The sequence below is a fragment of the Dromaius novaehollandiae genome, chromosome 1 (assembly GCF_036370855.1).
Source record: "Dromaius novaehollandiae isolate bDroNov1 chromosome 1, bDroNov1.hap1, whole genome shotgun sequence".
Lineage (NCBI taxonomy): Eukaryota > Metazoa > Chordata > Aves > Casuariiformes > Dromaiidae > Dromaius > Dromaius novaehollandiae.
This window is the reverse complement of record NC_088098.1, coordinates 68,145,997-68,167,700: the sequence shown is the minus strand read 5'-3', so window position 1 is coordinate 68,167,700 and position 21,704 is coordinate 68,145,997. Positions and strand designations below refer to the sequence as shown.

At 37.9% G+C, this 21,704-nt stretch overlaps 1 protein-coding gene across 3 annotated transcripts in view; it reads right to left on the bottom strand.

Moving 5' to 3' along the window:
* Positions 1 to 21,704, bottom strand: part of PIK3C2G (phosphatidylinositol-4-phosphate 3-kinase catalytic subunit type 2 gamma) — a 216,761-nt gene that overhangs the window by 174,769 nt on the left and 20,288 nt on the right. For all 3 annotated transcript variants that reach the window (XM_064515654.1, XM_064515657.1, XM_026107827.2), the window contains 4 exons: positions 21,106 to 21,263; positions 17,871 to 17,982; positions 11,179 to 11,281; positions 3,702 to 3,772 (listed from right to left, as the gene is read on the bottom strand). In XM_064515654.1, the coding sequence (XP_064371724.1) occupies positions 3,702 to 3,772; positions 11,179 to 11,281; positions 17,871 to 17,982; positions 21,106 to 21,263 (444 nt within the window). The remainder of the gene's footprint in view (positions 1 to 3,701; positions 3,773 to 11,178; positions 11,282 to 17,870; positions 17,983 to 21,105; positions 21,264 to 21,704) is intronic.

The window sequence follows — 21,704 nt, the reverse complement described above, 5'->3', positions numbered from 1 at the left end:
AGGCTAAGCATGTGCTTAAATATTACCTTGAAGGAGGATGGATTTAAGTACATGCTACAATGCCTTCTTTCCCACATCACTTCACAGACTGTAAAGCAGCAGACAGGCAAAACATCTGCAAAACATCTGGAAAATCTCTACAGTTCAAAAGCCCCTATTAAGTCACAAGTATGAAAATGTGCATTAGTAAAAGGGGCACCATTGCCATGGAAATCATTAAACTTTATTTACTTACATTTCTGATGTTTACATTTTCAAACTATTTCAGTGGCTGCCTTTATCTACTATTACTCAAGCTAAGGATTTGTATTTCTTTGTCATTTAATCCAGTCATGAAAACTGGTTTAACTGATAATACTTCTGTATGCCACACTGTAGTGCCATGCTACTTTAAGCTACAAAAATTACCATAAAGTTTATACAAGCAGACTGTTATGCCTCCACAAAGCTTCGCTAAATTCAGTGGGGTTATGAATGGGAATACAAAACTTGCTATACCGAACTGCAGGACTAAAGCTTCTGCTGTAAACCTCATCCTTTTAGAATCAAAGGCTCCAACAGATAACCAGAATCAGAATTTTATTTTTTAAAGAGCATTTTTGTCTCTTTCTGGTTTTATACTACTATGTTCTATGCACAGTGCAATTCCAGTTAATATTTACCTGTGGGCTGGGAAAAAAAGGAAAAAGGTGCCTATGAGGCCCCAGCTATGGTTATTGTGCTCAGTAGTACACCTTTGTTTTCCTTTGACAGCCTCCTCTAGGGCTGAATATTCAGCTGAGGGTAAGGAAACCTTAATTCCCACTTCCACATAGTGCCTAACTTACTGGTAAGACGGACATCTTATTACCTTGATGGTACTTTGTGGTAGGTGTCAGGGAATATGTGTGCTCGTATGGAAAATGGGAAGTTTCAATCTACATTCCTTTCTCGGTGTTTTTAGTTTGTTTTACCCTACCACTTTTTCTTTGATTGTTTTTCCACCTAGATTTCCCACTCTCCCTTTGCATTGCTGTTTTCTCTCTTCAGAGGGCTTAGAAGGAATTTTCCCCCGTTGCAGACTGGTAGCTGAAGATCACACAGATATTTGTTTGCTTCAGAGCAAATGAAGTATTTGTATAGGAATTTTTTGTGCCATCCATACATACATCATGTGTCTTAAGTCACGTTAACTGAGCAAGCATAGATTAGAGTTGCAGCACGGTCCAGGGTACAGGTTGTATAGCATGTGGTTAGATTATCATGTATGATATGTCAAGAGGAGGAAATAGACTCACTCCACTGAAATTCATCATATAGAATAGAGAAATTTCAGGTATTAATACCAGGGTACATTTCCCCATAGATGCCTAATATTCACCTCCTCCTACAGATGGCTTTGCCTTTACAGTTTTTCATTTGCAACCTTGCACTAGCCTTATCTAGCCCGGCAGTTTGTGTGTTGAGAAGCTGTCTGGCAATTCCTCCTGTAATCCTGTTATGTCATAGCTAATACAAGTTGTTGCTTTGCTTTGAGCAACTCTTCAGGCATAATGGCTTTTTCATAGCATTGCCAAACTCAAAAGTGGTTCTAAAAGTAAAAGCTTGCCCCATTGCCTTGATGCACACATGTAAGCATGTTCATGCTTACATGCTCAGTCTAAATGCAGGTTTCACAATACTTTCATAAGTTATAATACTAATTCAAAAAACTAGCATATTTTCCATCATTTTATTCCACCCTAGAGAATTTTGTGTATAAAGAAGCCATAATTTTACATAATAAATATGAAAAACACCCCAACAATTTGTAACAGTGATCAGAATATCTCTATCAATGCTTTCCTGAATCTTTGGCTGCTAGATAACTAATAATACCCATATATTATACACAAACACCACATACTTGCACATCTCTGATAGGTGTGTATAAATATGGCAACACTAAATAATCCACGAACATTCAATGTTTCTTTGGGGGTCCTGAAGAAATCCCTTGGATTTTTTAGCATGGCAATATAGCAAAACAGTTTTGAAAAGAAAAGCATCAACAACTTAGGAGAATCGGTCTTGGATCCTGACTGGTCTATAATGGGAGAAAGCAGATGGTCACATACAGCGAACACTTACAGCACTTCTTTTTTAATTTCCTGGCAGCAGCACGCCATGTGGAATGTTGCCAGGTTTCCTTCCAAAGGGCCATTTATCACCAGTCTGCCCAAACAAGCTCTGCCTAACTGCAAGTGTCAGATTAGCCACCGTGTCATATTTATTGGCACCTTGATGTCAGAGATTATGGGCCAAATTCAGCCCTGGTACAATGAGTACAGTTCTGCTGACATACTTGTTGATTTACATTGGGTTTGGTTTTCAAGCTATGAATATCAGTGAGAGAAGCAATGTAGGTGCTGCTGGTTTCATTTGTTACACACTTGCCTGCAACAGCAGATATAAACAAAGATCTAGATATATACAGAGATCAGGTTCCAGTTATTCTTTTTACTTCATTCTAAGCGAGCCAAAACAATCCTTTTCCCTTCCCTATTGGGTCTAAGCAGATGGTGACCATCTCAGTCAGTATGTTCTGCAAGACACAGGTGTTTGTATGCTACAATCAGAAATGTAACTGCAGTACATATACACAACCCTGAGCATTATTTAATTTAGCTAACCTAGAAACTCATAGCTCTGAAGACACAACAATATGGGAAGGTTATCTGCCAGTCTTCCTATGTGCCAAGCAGATTTGTACAGCCTGTGTTGAGCCCATTTCACTGCCTCTCCATGGCTATTATAGCCCTACCTAGACATAAAAATATGATGTGCTGCAAACACACCTCCCAGTACAGAACAGGCACAAAGATGTGGCATGTTATGTCACACACAGCTGCTATGGCAAGGTGTGGTATTATTGACTGACCTACCTGCAGAAAATACACTACAGCAGCTGTTTACAGGAATAAGGGCTTTTCTTCACTGTAGAGCTCACCTGATTATAATTTTGGTGATGCTTCAAATTCAAGTAAGTCCTCTCTCAACATAAGTGTGCCAGTGCTTTCAGTTCAAACTAGTTAACTCTAATAGGGAAAAACAGTATGTGAACACTGCTAAAGAAACTTGTTCCAGGGAGTGATTTTTGATTGCTATGTTAAGGAGTACAGAAAGGCCTATGTTCACAATGCTCAGGGCAAGCCATAGTCAGAGAGAACCAGTCATATGCACACTGCATCATATCCAGTGAGAGTCTACTCCAGGCCCCCTATAGGTCTACAGTGCTACTAGGACATGCGGGTCTTTATTCTTCAAAAGAGGTTTCAGTTCAAAATGCCCAACATAACATGAAGAGTTTACAGTATATACTATTTTTACAACATGTGCTCTTAAAATTCTCTCCTGAAGAGTGTGACATGCACTTGAAAATCATGACTCCTTCAATTCCAGAAAACTTTGTGAAACATGAGAACTCTAATGAAACCTCCAAAGAATAAGAGGGAGAGAATGGGGAAAAAATTGCACAGATCAATAAATGGCCATTAATTTTTGCCAAGCAATCAGTAAGGTCTGAAAGCAAAAAGAAAAAGTCTTTTAAACATTTAACTGATTTTCTTTCTCTTTGGTATCATCCCTGTCTCCAGTAGGTCTTGGGATTCTGTCCTGTAGGGCCAAGACGCTCATTCCAAGCACAAACACACACAGCTACTGCAAAATACTCATGTTCTCACCGAGTCAGTCTCCAAGCACAAGTATACTCCAACAGCTGATTCACACTGAACTGTCTTTGGTCATCCTCATGCTATGAAAGAGAAACATATAATGAGATACAGTACTCTGATGTGAAGAATGTACATGACAGATTTGCTCGGCATTTTCCAAAGTCAACATGTTCTTTTAGCAACTCTTTGTTTTCAAAATGTTGGTCTGAGATTTTATTTGGTGACTCTCACATCATAGTGGCTTGTATTATTCAGGTGGCCACAGAAGATTATCACAGTAGATCCTTCCTCTACATAAAATTGAAGTTTATTATACATTAAGATTATAGTCAGGCCTCAATAAGCCCCACCTTTGCTTTCTTGTTACAGACAGCAGTATGCATCCTTCCGCAATAGCAATGTACACAGGATATGAAGCAGAAACGCTTTGTATCCACCACCTCTCTGTTGCTTTGTTTCTTAAGAGAACAGAATGAAGAACATCGGTACCATCCTTTGCAAACTCCTCGAAGAGACTTATCTCCCCCCATTTTGTCTCATTTGGCATGCTCTGCAGACCAGATCTGTTCACCTTCAGATGTAGTCTTTTCTCCAGCCCTGTGAATTTGTTGCCTCTGATGCCTTAACACCTTCTACCCCATTGAGGTAGCTCAGTATTTTACCTGCTGTGCCAAAAAAAGTCTTCTCCTATTATTTTGAATGTTAGTGAATTCAAATATGGAAAGCTTGTTCAGAGTACTGTGACCACACCAGCAGTTTTCTCTAGGTAATTGAAGTGCAGTAGTGGTCTGAAGCAAGCATTCCTGAGCAATTTGTGTTTCCGATATTGTTGGATTCAGGTTAAATATGTAAATTCACAGGTGAATTAATTCAAACTAATTCTACTTTAGATTGCTATGTAGAGATTTTGCAATAGCACCATTTAAGGAGCAGGATCTTTTTGAACTAGATACCTTTCAGATATTCTGTAAAGAATTTTCATCTTAAAGAGTTACTATCTGTTTAGTAGCACTAAGCACAGTAGCAGTAAGTGAAAGATCAATTAGACAAGTGGAGTGGAAGAGGGTGGAGGCAAGAAGAAAGTGCATTAAATCTCATGCATTAAATCTTGAATGCATGCATCTTAAAACTAACCTCTAAGCTTCACTTTGCCGTGGCGTTTGAACTTGTAGGGAGACCTCTGCTCCTTATCTCAGCACATTAAAGAGAGGGAGTTAAATGTTATCATGGAGCAGTACACAGTGTGAGTATTTGGGGGACAGGATGCATTTGGGAGTAGATATTTTTTTCTCAGCTGACTTCAGAATCTGTCTCTGAGCCCCACAGAGTTGCTGCTACAAATATGATTACAAGACATGCAAGAATAGCTTATGGATGCCAATTTCTTGAGAGCAGCACTAATTGTGCTCCCAGGGCTCTGATCTAATAAATGCAGTTTTCTCTCTCAGCTCAAGGCTCAAAATTGTCTTCTGCCCACATCACAATCCACCACTCTTTTTAAGAGTTTAATTTAATGTTTTCTCCATTTCTCTTAGTTGGTTGATGCTACTTTCTAGTTTAGCCACCTTCTCTAGAGTGGTGTGAAGTTATGCTTGTGTGAATGCTATGTATGAAGTAGTACTCATCTTTCCCTTTGCAGTTCACATTGCTGAGATCCCCTTTACTCCCAGTTCTGAAGTTTCTAATTTCTCTCTATTTTTTTTCTGTAGTGCTATCTTACTCAGAAGTGTGCATTCAAGGAAGGAAATAGCACTGGATATTTCATAGTTGCATTCTATAATATCATGTTTTGTACTTGCTACTTCTAGACAGAGCAACAGTCCATCACATGCACCTTGACTTCCAGAAGATACCCTGTCCTTTTTTTTAAAAAAGTCACATTACCCTACAGATGAGCAGTGTAGACACTCTGCAAAACATACCCTGCATTTTTATAAAAATCTTGAAAACAATGCAAAACTGACTAAAGGAGGTAGTGCTAGAGCTTAGAGATAAAATTACAGATATGTGTGACTGATAGGAATCCAGAAGCTTCAGGGGATCTGATGGAGCATGGCAAAAGGTGGGTGTATGTGAATCATTTAGCACATAAATACATATGGGAGATGATTATATAGAAAGGCTGCCAGAGATACTGATATCCTTCTGTGACACTGGTTAACCACATCCTTAGTGATTTCTATCAAGCAACATATTTGAAACTTCAAAATTCTAAAGGATCCTACAGATGAAAATGCAAATTCTCCCAAGGAAGGACAGAAAACTCACAAAAATAAATGACAGCTGCACGTGTATGTAACAGTCCGAGATGGATGAAGATAGCTTTTTTGCATGTTAAAAGTCTTAAAGTCTCTGCCTCTCCTTTTAAGAACACACTCTTTTCCCATCTTTTCCCATTATGTGAATTCAAAGGGAGGGAAATTTATTTTTCATAAACCGTCTACAAATCTGTGTTTTCCAAGTACTCTGTAAAACCAATCAAGCTGCGATTTTCAGAAAACAAAAACCAAACCAAAAAACAAGTAACATTTATGACCTCGATCTAGGCTACCTCAGATCCCTGAATTCAGTGTAGCCAAACTGGGTCTCAGAACATCCAAAGAGATACCCAGCTGCCTGCGGGTAATGAGGAAATGTTGCAGTTGTCAGACCACCATCACCTGTGTCTCTTCCATCAAGGCTTCCCCTGAGCCTGACAGACTTGCTCACGCTCCTGCCTGCAAGTAGGACCCTTCCTTTCTGATTTGAGTGCCCTGTCGCAAGTATTCCCTGGAGCTGGATGAAAACTTCAGGTCTGTGACTTATGCCAGCTCTCGAGCTGTTAATGTTCTTTGCTATTATTAGCAACCTGAAGTAAGTTCATGGCCTGAAGCTTTCACAGCATGTCAGTTATCATAAAGAGGTGATCAATAATTCACTTGAACATATCTTAAGACACCACCATTCCTGGTTAAGCCCTGTTGTAGGTTATTAATTATAGTTTCACAAATTCTTTGAGACAACAAATTTTTTCTAATTGTCTGGACACTGCTAATTTATCTTCCAAGCTTGTTACCTGCCTGAAATGTGGCTTGAAAGACTATTTTTTTGTTAGTAATTATTCTATCTAGTAATTGTAACTATTTCTGAAATGTGAAATGTCAAGAGCTGTTCGCACACTGCTCCTGGCCTCCACAGTGCACTGTAGTATATTAAACCTCATTTAGACCCATCGAACTGCAACAGTGATGAAGCAGGCTTTGAGCATATTAATAGGACATGAAGTGTTTTTACAGTAGCACAATTTTAAAGGATACTTAAACACAGACAAATGGCTTCCTCGTGTCTGAGGTACTTCACTGTCCCTGTGAATAGGACACATACATTCAAATAATGGAAAAACACTTCTGATCATGATGGACCACTGACTTCATTTTTCTCAGTTTGTGCTTATGCTTGGATGTTAACACTTAACTTGATATCTCTGGTAAAATACTGACATCATTAACGCTGGTAGATATGAAAGTAAAAATGTTTTTGGATTCTCAGGAAACATCACTTGCTGGCTGCTTTTGTCCAAAAATCCCTTTCTGGAAGCAAGTGATGCTCTTAGGAAGCAGTAAGTGTTCTTTGCTGCCACACCACTATGAAGATTCATGCTTTACTCAGACTTTAGGCATGTGAGGACAGCTCTGAAGAAACGGGTCTCTGGGATTAGGCAGAGCACTCTCTGGAACAGGTGTCTGGCGTTTGTACTTCCATGCTATTCCACTGTGCATGTCTTCCTGAACACCACCCAACCTCTAGGAAGGTAACATTTCTGACCCACTACAGCTTGTGGAGATTGCGCTTAAGAATTGCCTCTTGGGACAAAATAGAGTAGGATAGATGTGAAAACAATGTTGAAACAAATCTAGCGTTCATTACTCAGGGTACTGCACAACTGTGTCCATAAATTAGATCATCATTTGAAAAAAGGACTATTGTATTTTTTTCCACATTTACTGTCATTCTCAAGATTTCAATGCATGGAGAAAAATCTACAAGATGCAGAATTCACACTCGTGTCAGCAGAAACTCTTTGTTTGGTTAGATGATCTAAAACTGACCTTCAATATGTTTCTATAATATAAAGATAACCTTATGTTCTCTGTACAGGGTTTCTTCGGAGGTTTAGCAGCAATCTAGAGTCTTGAAAATTCAGGTATTAAAAGGCTTTTGTTCAAAAGTGTTATGGCTGATAAATCTCATGTCTCAAAAAATCAAAATCAAATTAAACATCACCAGCCAGCTCAAGAGCTTGTGATTCCATGAAAAGCCCCAGGCCAAATTTCTTTCTTTTAACTCCTCAGTTCAAGACAATTTCCTCTTTTTTGGATACATCGTAACCCAGAATACCAGCTCCCCCCAGAAGGAAGAAAACAGATATTCAATTTAAAAAGTTTTTCAGTTGTATTCACAAAACAATTGTGAATATTTAGTTATTGGCTAAAGTTTATAAATGCTGTTCTTCTATCAAACTTAATTAAATAGATTATTTTAGTAATTCTTTACTGAGTGCATGAACTTCACAGAAGTAAAGTCTGAGGGACAGTAGAGAATTTATTAGGAAATTTGGTGCTGAAAGGCCTGAATGTGACTCTTCAGCCCTTCTTGATGCCATTTGTTAATATTATACTGTATCAAAGTATCCAGTTATTGTGGAATTAAAAAAAAAAAAAAGAAAGAATTTATGCTCAGAGTTTCCTGCTCTCAGACAAGCTGGCAATTTGGTCCAGAGATTTGGGTTCATTTAAACTCTGAACCACAAGCAATTAGTTAATAACTATAAATATCAGATCTATTGCCCCTCTTGCTTTCTGTGTATATTTCTATTGCCTTTCAAGGACAACTGGTTATTAGACACAATATAATCAGTAATACAGCTGTGACATTCAGGTGCCTAGCAATACTTTAAAGGCATGGTAATACAAAAGCAACAAATCATCATTCACCATATGCAGTAGGGAGAGAGAAATGTATGTATCACAGTATAAATTTTAAATAAATGTCTGCTCTTAGATCAGGATTTCAGCTGAAAAGAACTGTCATGTGGAACTGATACAGCCTTGCACGTGCTTACAGGTGAATAGCTTGGTCAAGGGGATAACTTTTAAGAAATTACCCAAAATCTTAATTCCTAAGCTCTATCACATTACTTAGAAAGGTGAAATAAGTATTCCTTGGATGCTGCCTCCTCTCTAGGCATTGTGCAGTACAGGACAATTATGCTATCATGAATAATAGTGGTTTGTATATACCGAGAGTTATTTTTAACTATGCATCTCGATTCCAACAATGTTACATAAAGTAAGCAAGAATGATTAGGACAACAGTCTCAAGGTGGTGTTTATATAGGGTTTCACTTCCTTAGCATACAAACACATTTTCAGGCCTCAGAAGAGAATCCTGTACATATCATTAGGCTGCAAAGCAGATAATTTTGAAGATGTATAGTAAAAGCAGAGCTATATACAGTAGATAGGTCATTTGCTCTATAGTTTAGTTTTTTTAGTTTGAGTGCAGAGCAATTTGTAGAGAATCAATCATTGGCTTGGAAGCTGGAAGAAGAGATTGTTGAAGAGTCGTTTGAGGCTACCTCTTTTCAGTGTATAAATATAAATAATACCTACAGTGTATGCTGTATGCATATAAATAACAAACAGCACTCTCATCAAACTTCTAATTCATGTTAATGATTTCTCAGGGCAGGAAACACTGGAAACCTGCAACTGTCCAGCAAAAGGGCCAATAGTATATATTATTCCATTTAATAGATAGAGACACTGACCTAGAAAAGGTAAGTAACTTTTCCACAATTGCACAGTTACATGTGTTCATAATTATATCTAATCACCTTCACTCTACTCCTCCCAAGCTCAGTTTTCTTTGGCACCACTGTATGGAAAAATCAAGTCTTCCAGACTCTTAACACAGAAAGTCTTGTCACAGATCTAAGACCTAAAAGGAATATGATAACCATTTAATCTCATCTCCTGTTTAATGCAGACAATGGAAATCACCCAGTGATTCCTGCCTAGAGCTCAACAACTTGAAGTTCAATGACAACAAGGTATCACGACAAGACAGAACTAATTCCATAGGTGACTGAACATGAATATTGTTCTTTTTGTGGCTGTGATGATACAATACGGGGATGAGAAAGGACACATGAGATGAATACTTGCTCACCTCCTTCTGAGGGCATATTCAAACATCAGATCATTTTCTCTAGACTGACAATGAGCAGCTGGCAATTCACTGGTCTGAATCATTTTTGAAGAGGTGACCTGGTTATGAAAGCTTCCATGTTTCCTAATTTACTTTCTTCTGAACAATACTAGACCAAGTAGAAGCAATGGTTTTCAAAAATAAATAATTAAATGAATATTGGCAGTGAAGAGTGCAAATAATTTAAGCCACTACTGCACACATAAGCACTTGATTATTCCACTTTTATCTATAGAATAGCTAATGTGTTCAATAAGAAAAAAATTGTATATTGTATTCGGCCTCACTATAGTCCCTTTTTAGATGCTCCAAGAAACATATTGCACTGAACCTGATGTTTTTCATCATGACACATAACACGAATGAAAAGAAAGCCCCTATTCTATTAGAAATCTGTTATCTGACCTGTACATTGACAGATTCAGGCTGACAGTATATGTACTTAAAGCATGTAATTGGGACTAATAAATATCTGAATAAAGTCAACCACTGGCAGTGAATAATGCCTAGAACGCCAAAGCTTCTGCTGTACTGTTAAGTTTGGGTTGGAATTAATTCAAGGTGGACCACTGGGAATAAAGTTCAAATTTAGGAACACAGATTAGTGTCACTAAAGCTCAGTAATTCCTTCCAAGGCTGCTTAATCTCAAGTAATCTGAATATGAATCTATTAGGACTTTAGGTGTGATAAGACAATATTTTCTGTAAGGACGTACACCTGTGTACAAACAAGTACACACACACGTGTGCATGCCCTACACACACACGTCTGCACAGAGAGACAAACTGTGATTCCAGCTTTTATCAACTTACTCTGATTTTCGGTGATAATGATCAGAATCTAGATGTGATTCATCTTATGCAATATCTTTAAATGATTTTCCCCTTGTTATATTTCAAACATAGAAAGACCAATCAAAACCAGTAATTCCTTGACAAACTGAAATCACTAGCAGGAATCAAGTCTGATAAAACTGAATTTTTCTGAAAAGGTTAGCTTTGTTTTCTGTTCAGTTGAGAGTTGTCTAGAGTGACGCATTAGGTACAAGTACAGAAATAAGGCAGAGCTATTCCCCAGAACATTTCGACTGGAGTTCAGCACTAATACATGCATGATCAGGAAAGCAAATAATCTCTCTTTGATTATTACTGGAGATTGTTACATAAAAGGATTGGGGAAATTTTACTCCTTCAGGGACTCTGAAAGAAAGGAAGAGGAGAAAAAAAGACAACATACCGTTCGAGCCAAACTTTGCTTCAAATTAGTAGTGATATGTAGCCGAAGCTGAATGCAGGTGGTTGGCTTGCGAAGACTCTCGTGGCTGCCCAACATCTGATTGCTGCAGTTTTGGGAGAAAAACAAACTATTATCTCTGCTTGCCACTTCCTTCATTTTCTCTCTTTTTCTCGTAAAAGCACTGGTAGACTGAATTCTAAATGCAAAGCAGACTGAAAAACATAAAACCAGTGCTTGGCATCTACATCTATGAAAATTGATGGGGTTTGGTCATGGCTTATTTTCTGGTGAGAAAATTTCAAAATAATCGCTTAGTTGTATCTTTGACTATTAAGTTCTGTTACCGAACAACAGTGAAATAGAGAAAGAATATTCTAAACAAACGGCACCTGCTCCCAACTCTCTCTTTCGAGACGACTCAAATCAGTGTGATTTATACAAAGTATCTTGGGTAAGAATGCACTACTACAGAATGACTTGTAATGTTTGATACCTACCTTGAAAGCCAAATATTAACTGTATGTTTGAAAACCATATCTTTTAAAACAGGTGAGCTGTGATCCTCAGAGAAACCAAAGTTTTGATCCTCTGCAGTTCACAGAGTTTTCCACCTCATCAAATCATATGCCAGCTAAGGCCACACACAGAGCTCTGCTCACTCAGCTGGAATGGTTCCTACAAACTATTCTGCTAGCCAAGGATGTTTTCTATTATGTTTAATATTACTTGGAACAAAAATCATTTTAGTGTTTCCCTTCTTATTGTTTTAATCAGGTGAAAAAATGCAAAAATAATTTTAGAGCTAAGGCAAAGACTTTTTTTTTTTTTTGAAATAAAACAAATCTTTGGGATTGTTAGGAAAATTATACTGATTTTTGCAAAGACAAATTCATCACTGAAATGAGTTTTATGCATAATCAGTTACAACTCTAGTGCATGTTCCATTAGATTCATGTTGCTTCTTTCAGTGCTCCAGACACAAGCATGCCAAAAGGGATACTCCACCTTCATACGGATTTACAGCATGGCAAGTTGTCTCAGAACTCCCTGGTCCATGGAGGAAAGTGGATTCTTTTCTGATTTGTCAAGTGTCACAGAAAACTCAGAATTCAGCTATAAACTGTGTTTATTTCTACCTAAAAGTGCTTTTTACGGAATAGCTGAATAAAATTTGTGGGATTCGGTTCCAAGAAACACTGGCCTTGTGAACAAATGATGGAAAGAGTGACTGAGGGGAGAGACTTACATCTCATGTGGCAGTAGAGGCACCCAGCAGAAATTAATGGTTAAATTTAAATAAGTGTGAGATACATAATTGCCACTCAGCACAATTACTGAGGACTCATACATCTTGTAAGTGTTCTGTGCTTACCCTATGCTGGAGGTAAGCAAAATATGTACTTCTTATTAGAGGTCACAAGAGCTGCAAGTGCAGATGTGGTATTTCTTAACAAAGACCCCGAAGGTCTCAGAGGAAAAACCCATTTCCATTTGACAGAATAAATACCTCGAGCAAGGTCCTTTGACAGTGCTTCTATGCATATGCAAAATTCCTTGATATAAGGACAGCAAGTACAGATATAAGAGAGAGTGCAGAAGCCAGAACTGTCACAGTGAAATATCGGTACTGTTGGAAAGTGTGTCACTATTATGCCTCAGCCTTTCTCAAATTCCTTTACCAGCAAAAGTCCAGACAACCTATTCCCAGTTCTTGAGACTATACCAATTTAAAGTTTCTCATGTTGTTCCTCAACTCATATCTGTGTTGTGCCTACCCATTGCTTTCTTCTAACTTCTTCCACTCTGGATTTCATCTAACCAAGTCTGCCTCATGACTCTGCAGATGAACTCTTCTGTGACCTTTGTGCTCCTTCAAAACAGCCTCACACCTGTTTTTCACCTTTTCCCCCACCATTATTTCTGCTCTTCCCATTCTGCCCTATCTATCTTCAACCTCAGGACAGGTGTAGTAACAAGAAAATTTTATACAAACACACCTGTGAGTCCTGAGTCACTTTGTTCCAGATTGCTCCAGTATTCTCATTCCCTTTGATGCAATCATTACACCAAGCCACTGCTAGAAAATGCTATGGCAATACCAATTTACACCAGTAGAGTGTTCCTCCATGGTTACAATTTTGTACGACAGAGGTACAAAACTACTTTTTACCAGTATAATTATTGCACATCATCATGCTTCCAGGCAAAACAAGCTACACCAATGGAAGTTTAATGTTTGGTTATAACTACATTTACACTAGGGTGTTGTGTTAGCGCTGCTGTGTCAGGCAGATACTACACCTCATCAAATCCTTTATTGACATAGTGATGCCATCTGAAACACTGCAGTCTAGAGGTACTGGCCCTAGAGTTAATTTCATGAATGGATTTTATTTGCACAAATGCAAACAGAAAAGCTTTGGCAGATACTGTGACACAAGAGACTAGACCAAGTAGATTAATGCCTCAGTAAACTAAGGTGGAAACTTGGCCTAGATGAAAAGGAAACTGTAAGAAACAGTGATGTAGCTTTAGTTCCACGGACTTGCCATGGATTGAAAAGCTACTTTATAGCCACACCCCAGGCTGCAACATGTTACAGAGCTTGGTTTCTTACAGATCTGCTACTGCATCTGTACTATTAAGATAAAAGTAATGTAGTCACCTTTAGAGGATAGCATAGTTATTAGTAACTGGATTGCACTGTGTTGAGCACTGTACAGAAAACACTAATAAAAATGCAGCTCGACACCTTTCCCCTTATTTCTGCTGAAATACTAAGGGAGACTACAGCTTGGACCAGAATGCCACAATAAAAGACATAAAGCAAAAGACAGTCTTTGTCTTTAAGAGACAAGGTAATGATGTGGTCAAAGCAATGTGGCTCGCATGTGGTCCCGCAATCTCAGTAGCAGGGAAAGAGAAAAGCCTCCAGTTTCTTGACTCCCTCACCACTAGATGATCTTGCTTCTCCACAGCAACATTTTCGGATGTGCTATAAGCTCCGAATCCCAATGCAGTTCCACCAGATTTATTTGTTTTTTTTAAAAAAGGGCTCAGCTGAGCAGCATCTCTGAATAAGAAGCTTAATCTGCAGCAAGAAGAGAAAATGAAGTTTATTTTTACAAAGCACGTATTCATCCAAAAGATGTTTGCTTCTAAGCATCCCAATCTGTATGAATATAACTCTACCCATTTTATAATTAATGGTTTGAACTTCACTTAGAGAGAAAACTAATTCTTATTTAGGTCTCAATTCTCAGAGAATAGAATTAGCAAGGCAAAAAATGTCATCAGTAAGGTCACAGACAAGCATGTGACCATAAATGGTAAGCATTTAGATCTTTCTATTCCACACTCCTGCTCAGTGTGTTGGCGGAACTGCAAAGCAGTAAGGTAACTATGCTACAGTGCAGATGGAACTAAACATTTGTATGAAAAGATTCTTCAAGAAATCCCAAGACTTGAAAAAACATGATAGGTTTAGAAATAAAACTTATAAATATCCTTAGATTATCCTTTGACCTTTACTAGGTCTGCATTGCAGCTACTTCTTACTAACAACCACCAGATCAATGAACAAAAGAGAGCCCAGTATTCTTTTATATAGTCATATGCTTCATTTTATTAGGCACTTCAGAACGCTGGTGGCCTGTAGCTCTAAGGCAAAAAAGTCTAAATGGAGGATTGATTCATTGCTGTCACATGACCACAGCTGTTTTTGGCTTGCTGCTGGCAGTGAGAGCTAGGAGTTATTTGACATAAGCAGCTTAACCCCAATATAATTTATCTTTATATATCATCTTTCATAAAAGGCATCATAAAATCACTTTTTAGGGGCATCCATTCTAAAACTAAAGAGAGATGGCAAAGTGCAAAAGCAAGATTTAAAGGTGGATGTAGAAGGCTTGGATAAAGGGATGATAAAGGGAATATTTTCAGATACAGCCAATGGCCCTCCAAGAACTAAAAGATGGACATAAACACGAGAAGTGTAAAGGACTGGAGTGCATACACAAAGCTGAGAAGCCCAGAGAAGGAGGGTAGATTCAGGCTATGGATACATACAAAAATCAAAAACTTCTGTGAATAGTAGTAGAAATAAATGACAAGGATGGGATTGTACTTCCCTATTCTTTCAAGGGCTGAGTTCTGCTTCCAGATGAACATATAAAAAGGAACTGCAGGAAATCAACGTGGGAAATGATTAACATACACCTTGTAATGACAGAAGGGGCAGGGAAAAAGGGGCAGGAATCCTGATAGTGTTCTATAGATTCTATAAGAAAAACTTGCAGAAAAAGGAAGTACAGGAATAAGAAGAAAGCCTGCAGGTTGAGCCAAGGCCAGAATTTCTGATCAGTGAATAAAATTAAGTTAAAGACTAGAAATGAAGTGAGATTCCAGATCACTTTATGGGCTGCACTTCAGCCTATATGCAGGCTTCTGATATTTTAAATTTGTATATTTGAAATCTGATGTTCCACTTGTGAGTCAGATAGACTATAAGCTCATAGATATCTCAATAGGAAGGGAATAATGAATGATTATATCTTGTAGTGCACACACATGTGTTCTCCATCTCACTTAAAGCAAAACGGATTCCAGGAATCATCAAGTCTTTCAGGTTTTTCTGCAGAAGACAGGATGAGGTGTTTATTAATATAGTTCAATATAACAGTAAATGAAAGCTTTTGGCAGATCTTTACGATGTTCTCTTATCTACTAAACTACTCTGGTCTGAGAATAGCTCATCACGTCATTGTTTTGGCTTCACTTTATTTATTTCTGGATTACAATAAAGCAGAAGAAAGACAGTATTCCCTTTGCTATCTCATAACTTTGGGAACTTCTATTGGAATTCATCACTGAATGAACTCCAAATGCTCTGCAAGGGAAGAACTTCCACAAGCACGTAAAACTACAATGCCTCTGTTAAACAACATAGTGAGGAAAGCAATTTGCACTACCAGATAGCACAAATATAGGAAAAAGTTTCACCTTGAGGCAACTCCGCAGGCCATGTTAAGTTACCCAAAGGATGGCTTGATCCAGAGTCTCAAATTTCAAATAAAGGACTCTGATGAGGAGGAAGAAGAAAGCTGAAAGTACACCACCACATAGAAATACAAGCTGCTGAGGCCAGAATTGCAGCTCAGTGCTTTTTGCACTATGGTGAAGGAGCAGAGCAAAAAAGCTGAGCACATTACTGACCTTGTTTCACTGCTAATGAGACATGCAGAGATTCTGCAAATGCAGGAATTTAAACAGTCCTCTATTGATGAGTTCTTCCCAACAGTGAAAATAAAACTGTTTGGAACATACTGTACACTGTACTGAAACACAATGAGCTCACCCTCAATACAATGACTCATTATTTCCATTTTCTTTAGCAATTAGTTTGAAATAAGAAGAGAGACTTGAAAAAAAAACCAAACAGGCTCTCTTATGTAATCAAGAGATCTGTGACCTGATTCTCTTCTCAGTGGTTCTAGCATTGTACCATTTGCACATAGCATTCTACTATACCAGCTCCTGCTTTACGTAGATTTAAATAAAGCTCAGAAATCTTAAAGCCTCCATCTTGAATTGCAAAGTATAATTCACTACAAACATCTGAACATTTGACTTATGTACCTGTTTAAGAGTAGAGAAGTCCAAGCTGGCTACAGAACAAAGCTAATTTACATGGTGGGACGCCTATCTGCTCTCACGGCTATGTTGCTTTCATTAATCAAGCCCACTTGCTTTGGGCTAGTTCAGAGAAACTTTACACTGCTTGGCTAGTATGGCTGCTTATAAAGATTTCCCTTTCAATTATAGGACATGTGTACACTATTTCATCCCTTCTAACACTTTTAATGTTTTTAACAGATGAACTGTGATCCCTGCAGTGTCAGTTTAACATGTTACAACACAGAATTGCCCACCTTCTGCTGAAAGTTACTGTCCCAGGAGCACAGCTAACAACAAGGAATCTGGACTTGCGCTTAGCTACTTTGATAAAAAATCTTCTCACTTTTGATGACAGTTGAATTTAAGCTGCCAGAGGGAGGAAAACACCTAGCTGAGTCCAGCAGTGTTTTAAACCATCACAAGAGTTTACTTGAATGAATGTGAATCAGAACACTTAATTCCTAACTTCTAGATTACATACGTTCAGAATGACCTGCTTGTATGTATAACATGTTTTCTGCAACTTACAGTCAACACCAAAGTGCTGGCTTCATTTACTTTACTACTCTTGCAACTGGATACAAAGGAAAATCACCTGCTAGGCAGCTCTTTGTTAATACTGTTTCTCATCTCTTTGGTGATTTTCCTCTTTGAAGAGATACATACCCCCTCCTGCTTACAACACTCCAGTGAGATACAGGAAGTAGCAGCATCCCTGTTTTATGGATGAGGAAGACAAGACAGACAAAGGAGTGAAACAAATTATTCAAGGCTGGACGAAGCTTATGTAAAGGAGACAAGATTTGAATCCTGGATGCCCTGCCAGAAGATCCAAGCACTAGACCACACCATCATCCCTTAGAGTATAATACAGGAATACAAGCTATTCCATTAGTGTCTGGAACATACTACTCTAACTTTCCCTATGGTTTTGTTTGCATAGTGTATAAGCAGAGTGCATTAATGCTTATATGATGTAATAAATAATCAGTACCCTCTCCTAATAAGATACTTACTTTTGTAAGAATTCATCAGACCCGCAAACACTTAGAAAACATTCTTCCTGGACTGGGTATTGATTTGTGCAGTGGAGGATCTCTACAATTAAGTCATGAGTGACACAGCCAGCTGTAAATAAAGATAGGAACAAATATTTAATAGTAGCTTGCTACAGAATTCCAGGCTATGTTCTTGAGCAAAGAAAATAAGAATTTCTTTGTAAATGCTAACTACTGCTGCTGTCTAGCTCCATCAAGAGGAATTAGAACAAGCCACATCTGATTTTTTTTTCTTTGCTTCAGATGCGCTACAAGTCATAGAATCTGTGTCTATTTGGAGGAAACTGGCAGTTTGTGAGGTAGCTGGAATGCAGAGCTGAGCAATTTTCCAAAGCAGAAAGAAGATGCAAGTGGATATTTTTTCAAATCTGTGAATTCTAAGTTGTTTTTGTGATTAATATCTCAGTACATTTCCCATGTGTGAACATGACCTGACAGAAAAAGAGACTGTGTTGCTATGTAAGACACATGGAGGCTTCAGAATATTACTTGTCATTATTATCTGCTTTACGCCTTTCATTAGCCATAACCAACAAGTAAATGATCATATAAATTCTATGCAGGTTTATGTAATCTGCTCTTCAGAAATATTGTATTGTTTTGACAATTCTTCCCCAACACTTCCTTATCTTTTCAAGACATTTTCCAACCCTGTCAATACACTTCCTCTATTCCTGTTTTAGAAAAACTGGTCAAAACTAGATGAAAATAAAATGCATACTATGGCAGTCAAATTGCAAACTTGTATGATAAGCATGGTCTTTACATGCATACAAGGCATATTCCACCAAACAAGTTTACTGAATCTTTAAGTCTGAGATACTCCCTCTAGAGGAGCCAGTATCTGATTCTTCAGTGAAAAGTTTGTATATAATGTACCTAGATGGTTTTGCAAGCAAAAAAGGATTCAGTCTAGACTTCCTCCAGAATTTTCAAGCAACCTCATTGTTTTTATCTGATAACAGAAAAGCCAAAGCAGATTTTTCTTATGTTTTTTTTATTCATGATATCTTTTAATTGTTTCAAATCAGTGCCCATGGCTATATTAAAGTCCAAGCTTTTACTACAAGCTTTAAGTGAACATTCTGATATAAAAGTGAAAACTATTGACATTCAAATAAAAATCCCCTCTAAAATAAATACATAATTCACAGTTCTGTGTTGACCAACTTACATCATTCCAGATTCAGACAGCAGCTGCAAACTGAGCCTAACCAGGCAATTTAACTGGGTTTAATGGTGTTATGAATGGCCAGGGTAGCCAAGAGTAGCCAATTAATAATAGCAAATCCGGTCCAAAGTTGCTATGCTATTATTTTAGAACAAACCAAGAAATGACAAATTCCTTTTGAGGGGAAATTTAGGGGACTATGACTATAATATTCACAGAACAACCAACATTTTTTTTGGGGGGGGGGCCACAAAAACAAAGCTGAAATAAAAAAGAGTTGGCTTTCCTTTGACAACTTGCTGTTTAAGCAACTCTTTATAGCTGGTTTGACATATAAACTACAATGTTTATTTGCTAAATTTACACACACCAGAAAAAGGGGAATGGTACCGAACCTTGAATTAAAATTATAACATGCACTGTGCTCAAGTTGCTCATTGTGAAAAACTGAAGCTTGCTAGTATCATTCATTTGCACTCCATAGATCCATTTTCCTTTTCTTGATCTGCCATATGTTTTTGCACGACCTAACAGTTCTTTCTGCTCTTTATGCTAGATGGGGCAAAAACAGTGTACTTCCTCCCCACCTTGGAATACATCTCACTGTTTGCTTAACCTGTCAGCAAGTTTAGGATAGGAACCGCTTCTTACATCTGCTTTGGTATCAGCTGGGCCTTCTAAGATGTTTTCGTAAATAAAGTTATATGGACAAACTCAGAACAACCTGTAAGGTAAAATGATGCTACAGGACAAAATATTTGCCACTGGTTAAAATTTTGTATTAAAGTGAACTGCATTGTAGGTCTTTTGTAGATCCTTTGCCTAGCTGACAGCAGTGTAGGGAATACTACCTTCTGTTCAAACTGTCCTGAGATTTTGGGACCTTGATTTCATGGAATCCAAAAAAATAATGATTCAAGACAATTAAAACTACTACTTTGCCAGGTTTTCCAATAACTATGTAGGCATCCCAATACAAATAACCAAACCTGGAAAAATAAATGTGGAAGTCTTAGTGACAGTATTTACGAGAATAAATTTTTTAAATACACACTGACATTCTGTAGAGCTTTGTACTTTCAGATTTCAACCCCTCAAACTGAGTACGTTACAGCCAAATAATTCCTTGACAACCAAAGAAGAGATTCATAAAAAAAGATTATCATTTAATGAAACAACACAGGAAGAGAAGGGGGGAAAAAGATTTAATTTTAATTTCTTTTGTTTTTTCATATGTAGTTTGAGAGGTAAAGATTACCAGAAGTGGAATCTAAGATCCTTCCATTCACCACAGATGCACCATCCACTGTGGCAATGGCAGCTTCCCACAGACATTAGTAATAAAACAATTCAGGTTGGGAGGGGCCTCAGGAGGTCCTTCTACTCCAACCTCATGCTCAAAGCAGCGTCAACATGAATTCAGACCAGGTTGCTCAGAGTTTTGTCTGGTCATATCTTAAAAACGTCCAAGGACAGAGACTCCACACCCTCTGTGGGCAATATGTTCCAATGTTTAATTATTCTCCTTTTCCTTATATCCAGTCAGAACTTCTCCTCTTTCAACTTACGACCAACATATACTTCCCCTGACCTGGTCATCAACCTTGGATGCAGAACACTTTTAGAAACTATAGACTGTTTTAAGCCTTGGATTCAGCAATAGACTCAAGGATGCGAAAAGTCCTATGACTATATGGGGACAATGCATATGTTTTAAGTTAGGCACATGCTTAAATACCTTCTGAATCAAAGTCCGAACACTGGCCCATTTGCAACTGCTGGAATTGCTGCCAACTATGATTAAAGAAAGTACAGATCTATACCTTAGTGAAAGCTGTTATAAGCTTGATATTTAATATGATTTTAACTTTACAGCAAATACCTCAAACATGTATGACAAAGAATGCGCTCAAGGCTCATATAAACTTTACTCTTCAAGTGTCTTTCCAGATAACAAATGCATTTTGTTATCATCTCAACAGAACTGAATTGTGGAAGGCTATGGAAATCTCAGTCAATTACCATTTTGAGTAATAAGCAGTGGATATGGTGAAGAATCTGTCCAGACACTGATTCTGAATTTCAGTTTGCCAAGGATGTGGTCTGGGAACCTCGTTGTGACACTCCAGATTTTCCCGGTATTTGTCTTTAAGTCATGAGCAGGATAGGCATTTCTTATTCTGGGGGGAACATATGATGAAATCACGTCTAAATAGGTACATATTTCAGCTTTCTTGTAACAAAAACAAAACAAAAATACCACAATAGCAACAGCACATAGAAAGCTATTAGGAATAATGTATTCTGTGCAAACAGAGGGGACAATAGCAGCATCTTAGACTTTATTTTGATGCATTAGTGAGATTACCTAACATACATACAGCGACTTATTTTACTTAATAGGGAAACCATACATAAAATCTTCATGAACTTCACAGGATCACTGCTGAGCCTGACCTCAGTGAAGCCAAAAGGAGTTTAGAGACAAACTTCAGTGTACTGTGATCAGAATAATTTAAGCATAGTGGCTATAAGGGTGCTGAAACATATGCTTAAATAACAAAGCTGTACCACAAAGCCAAGAGCACATGCACAGACAGCTGTGACTAGTACAGCTGGTC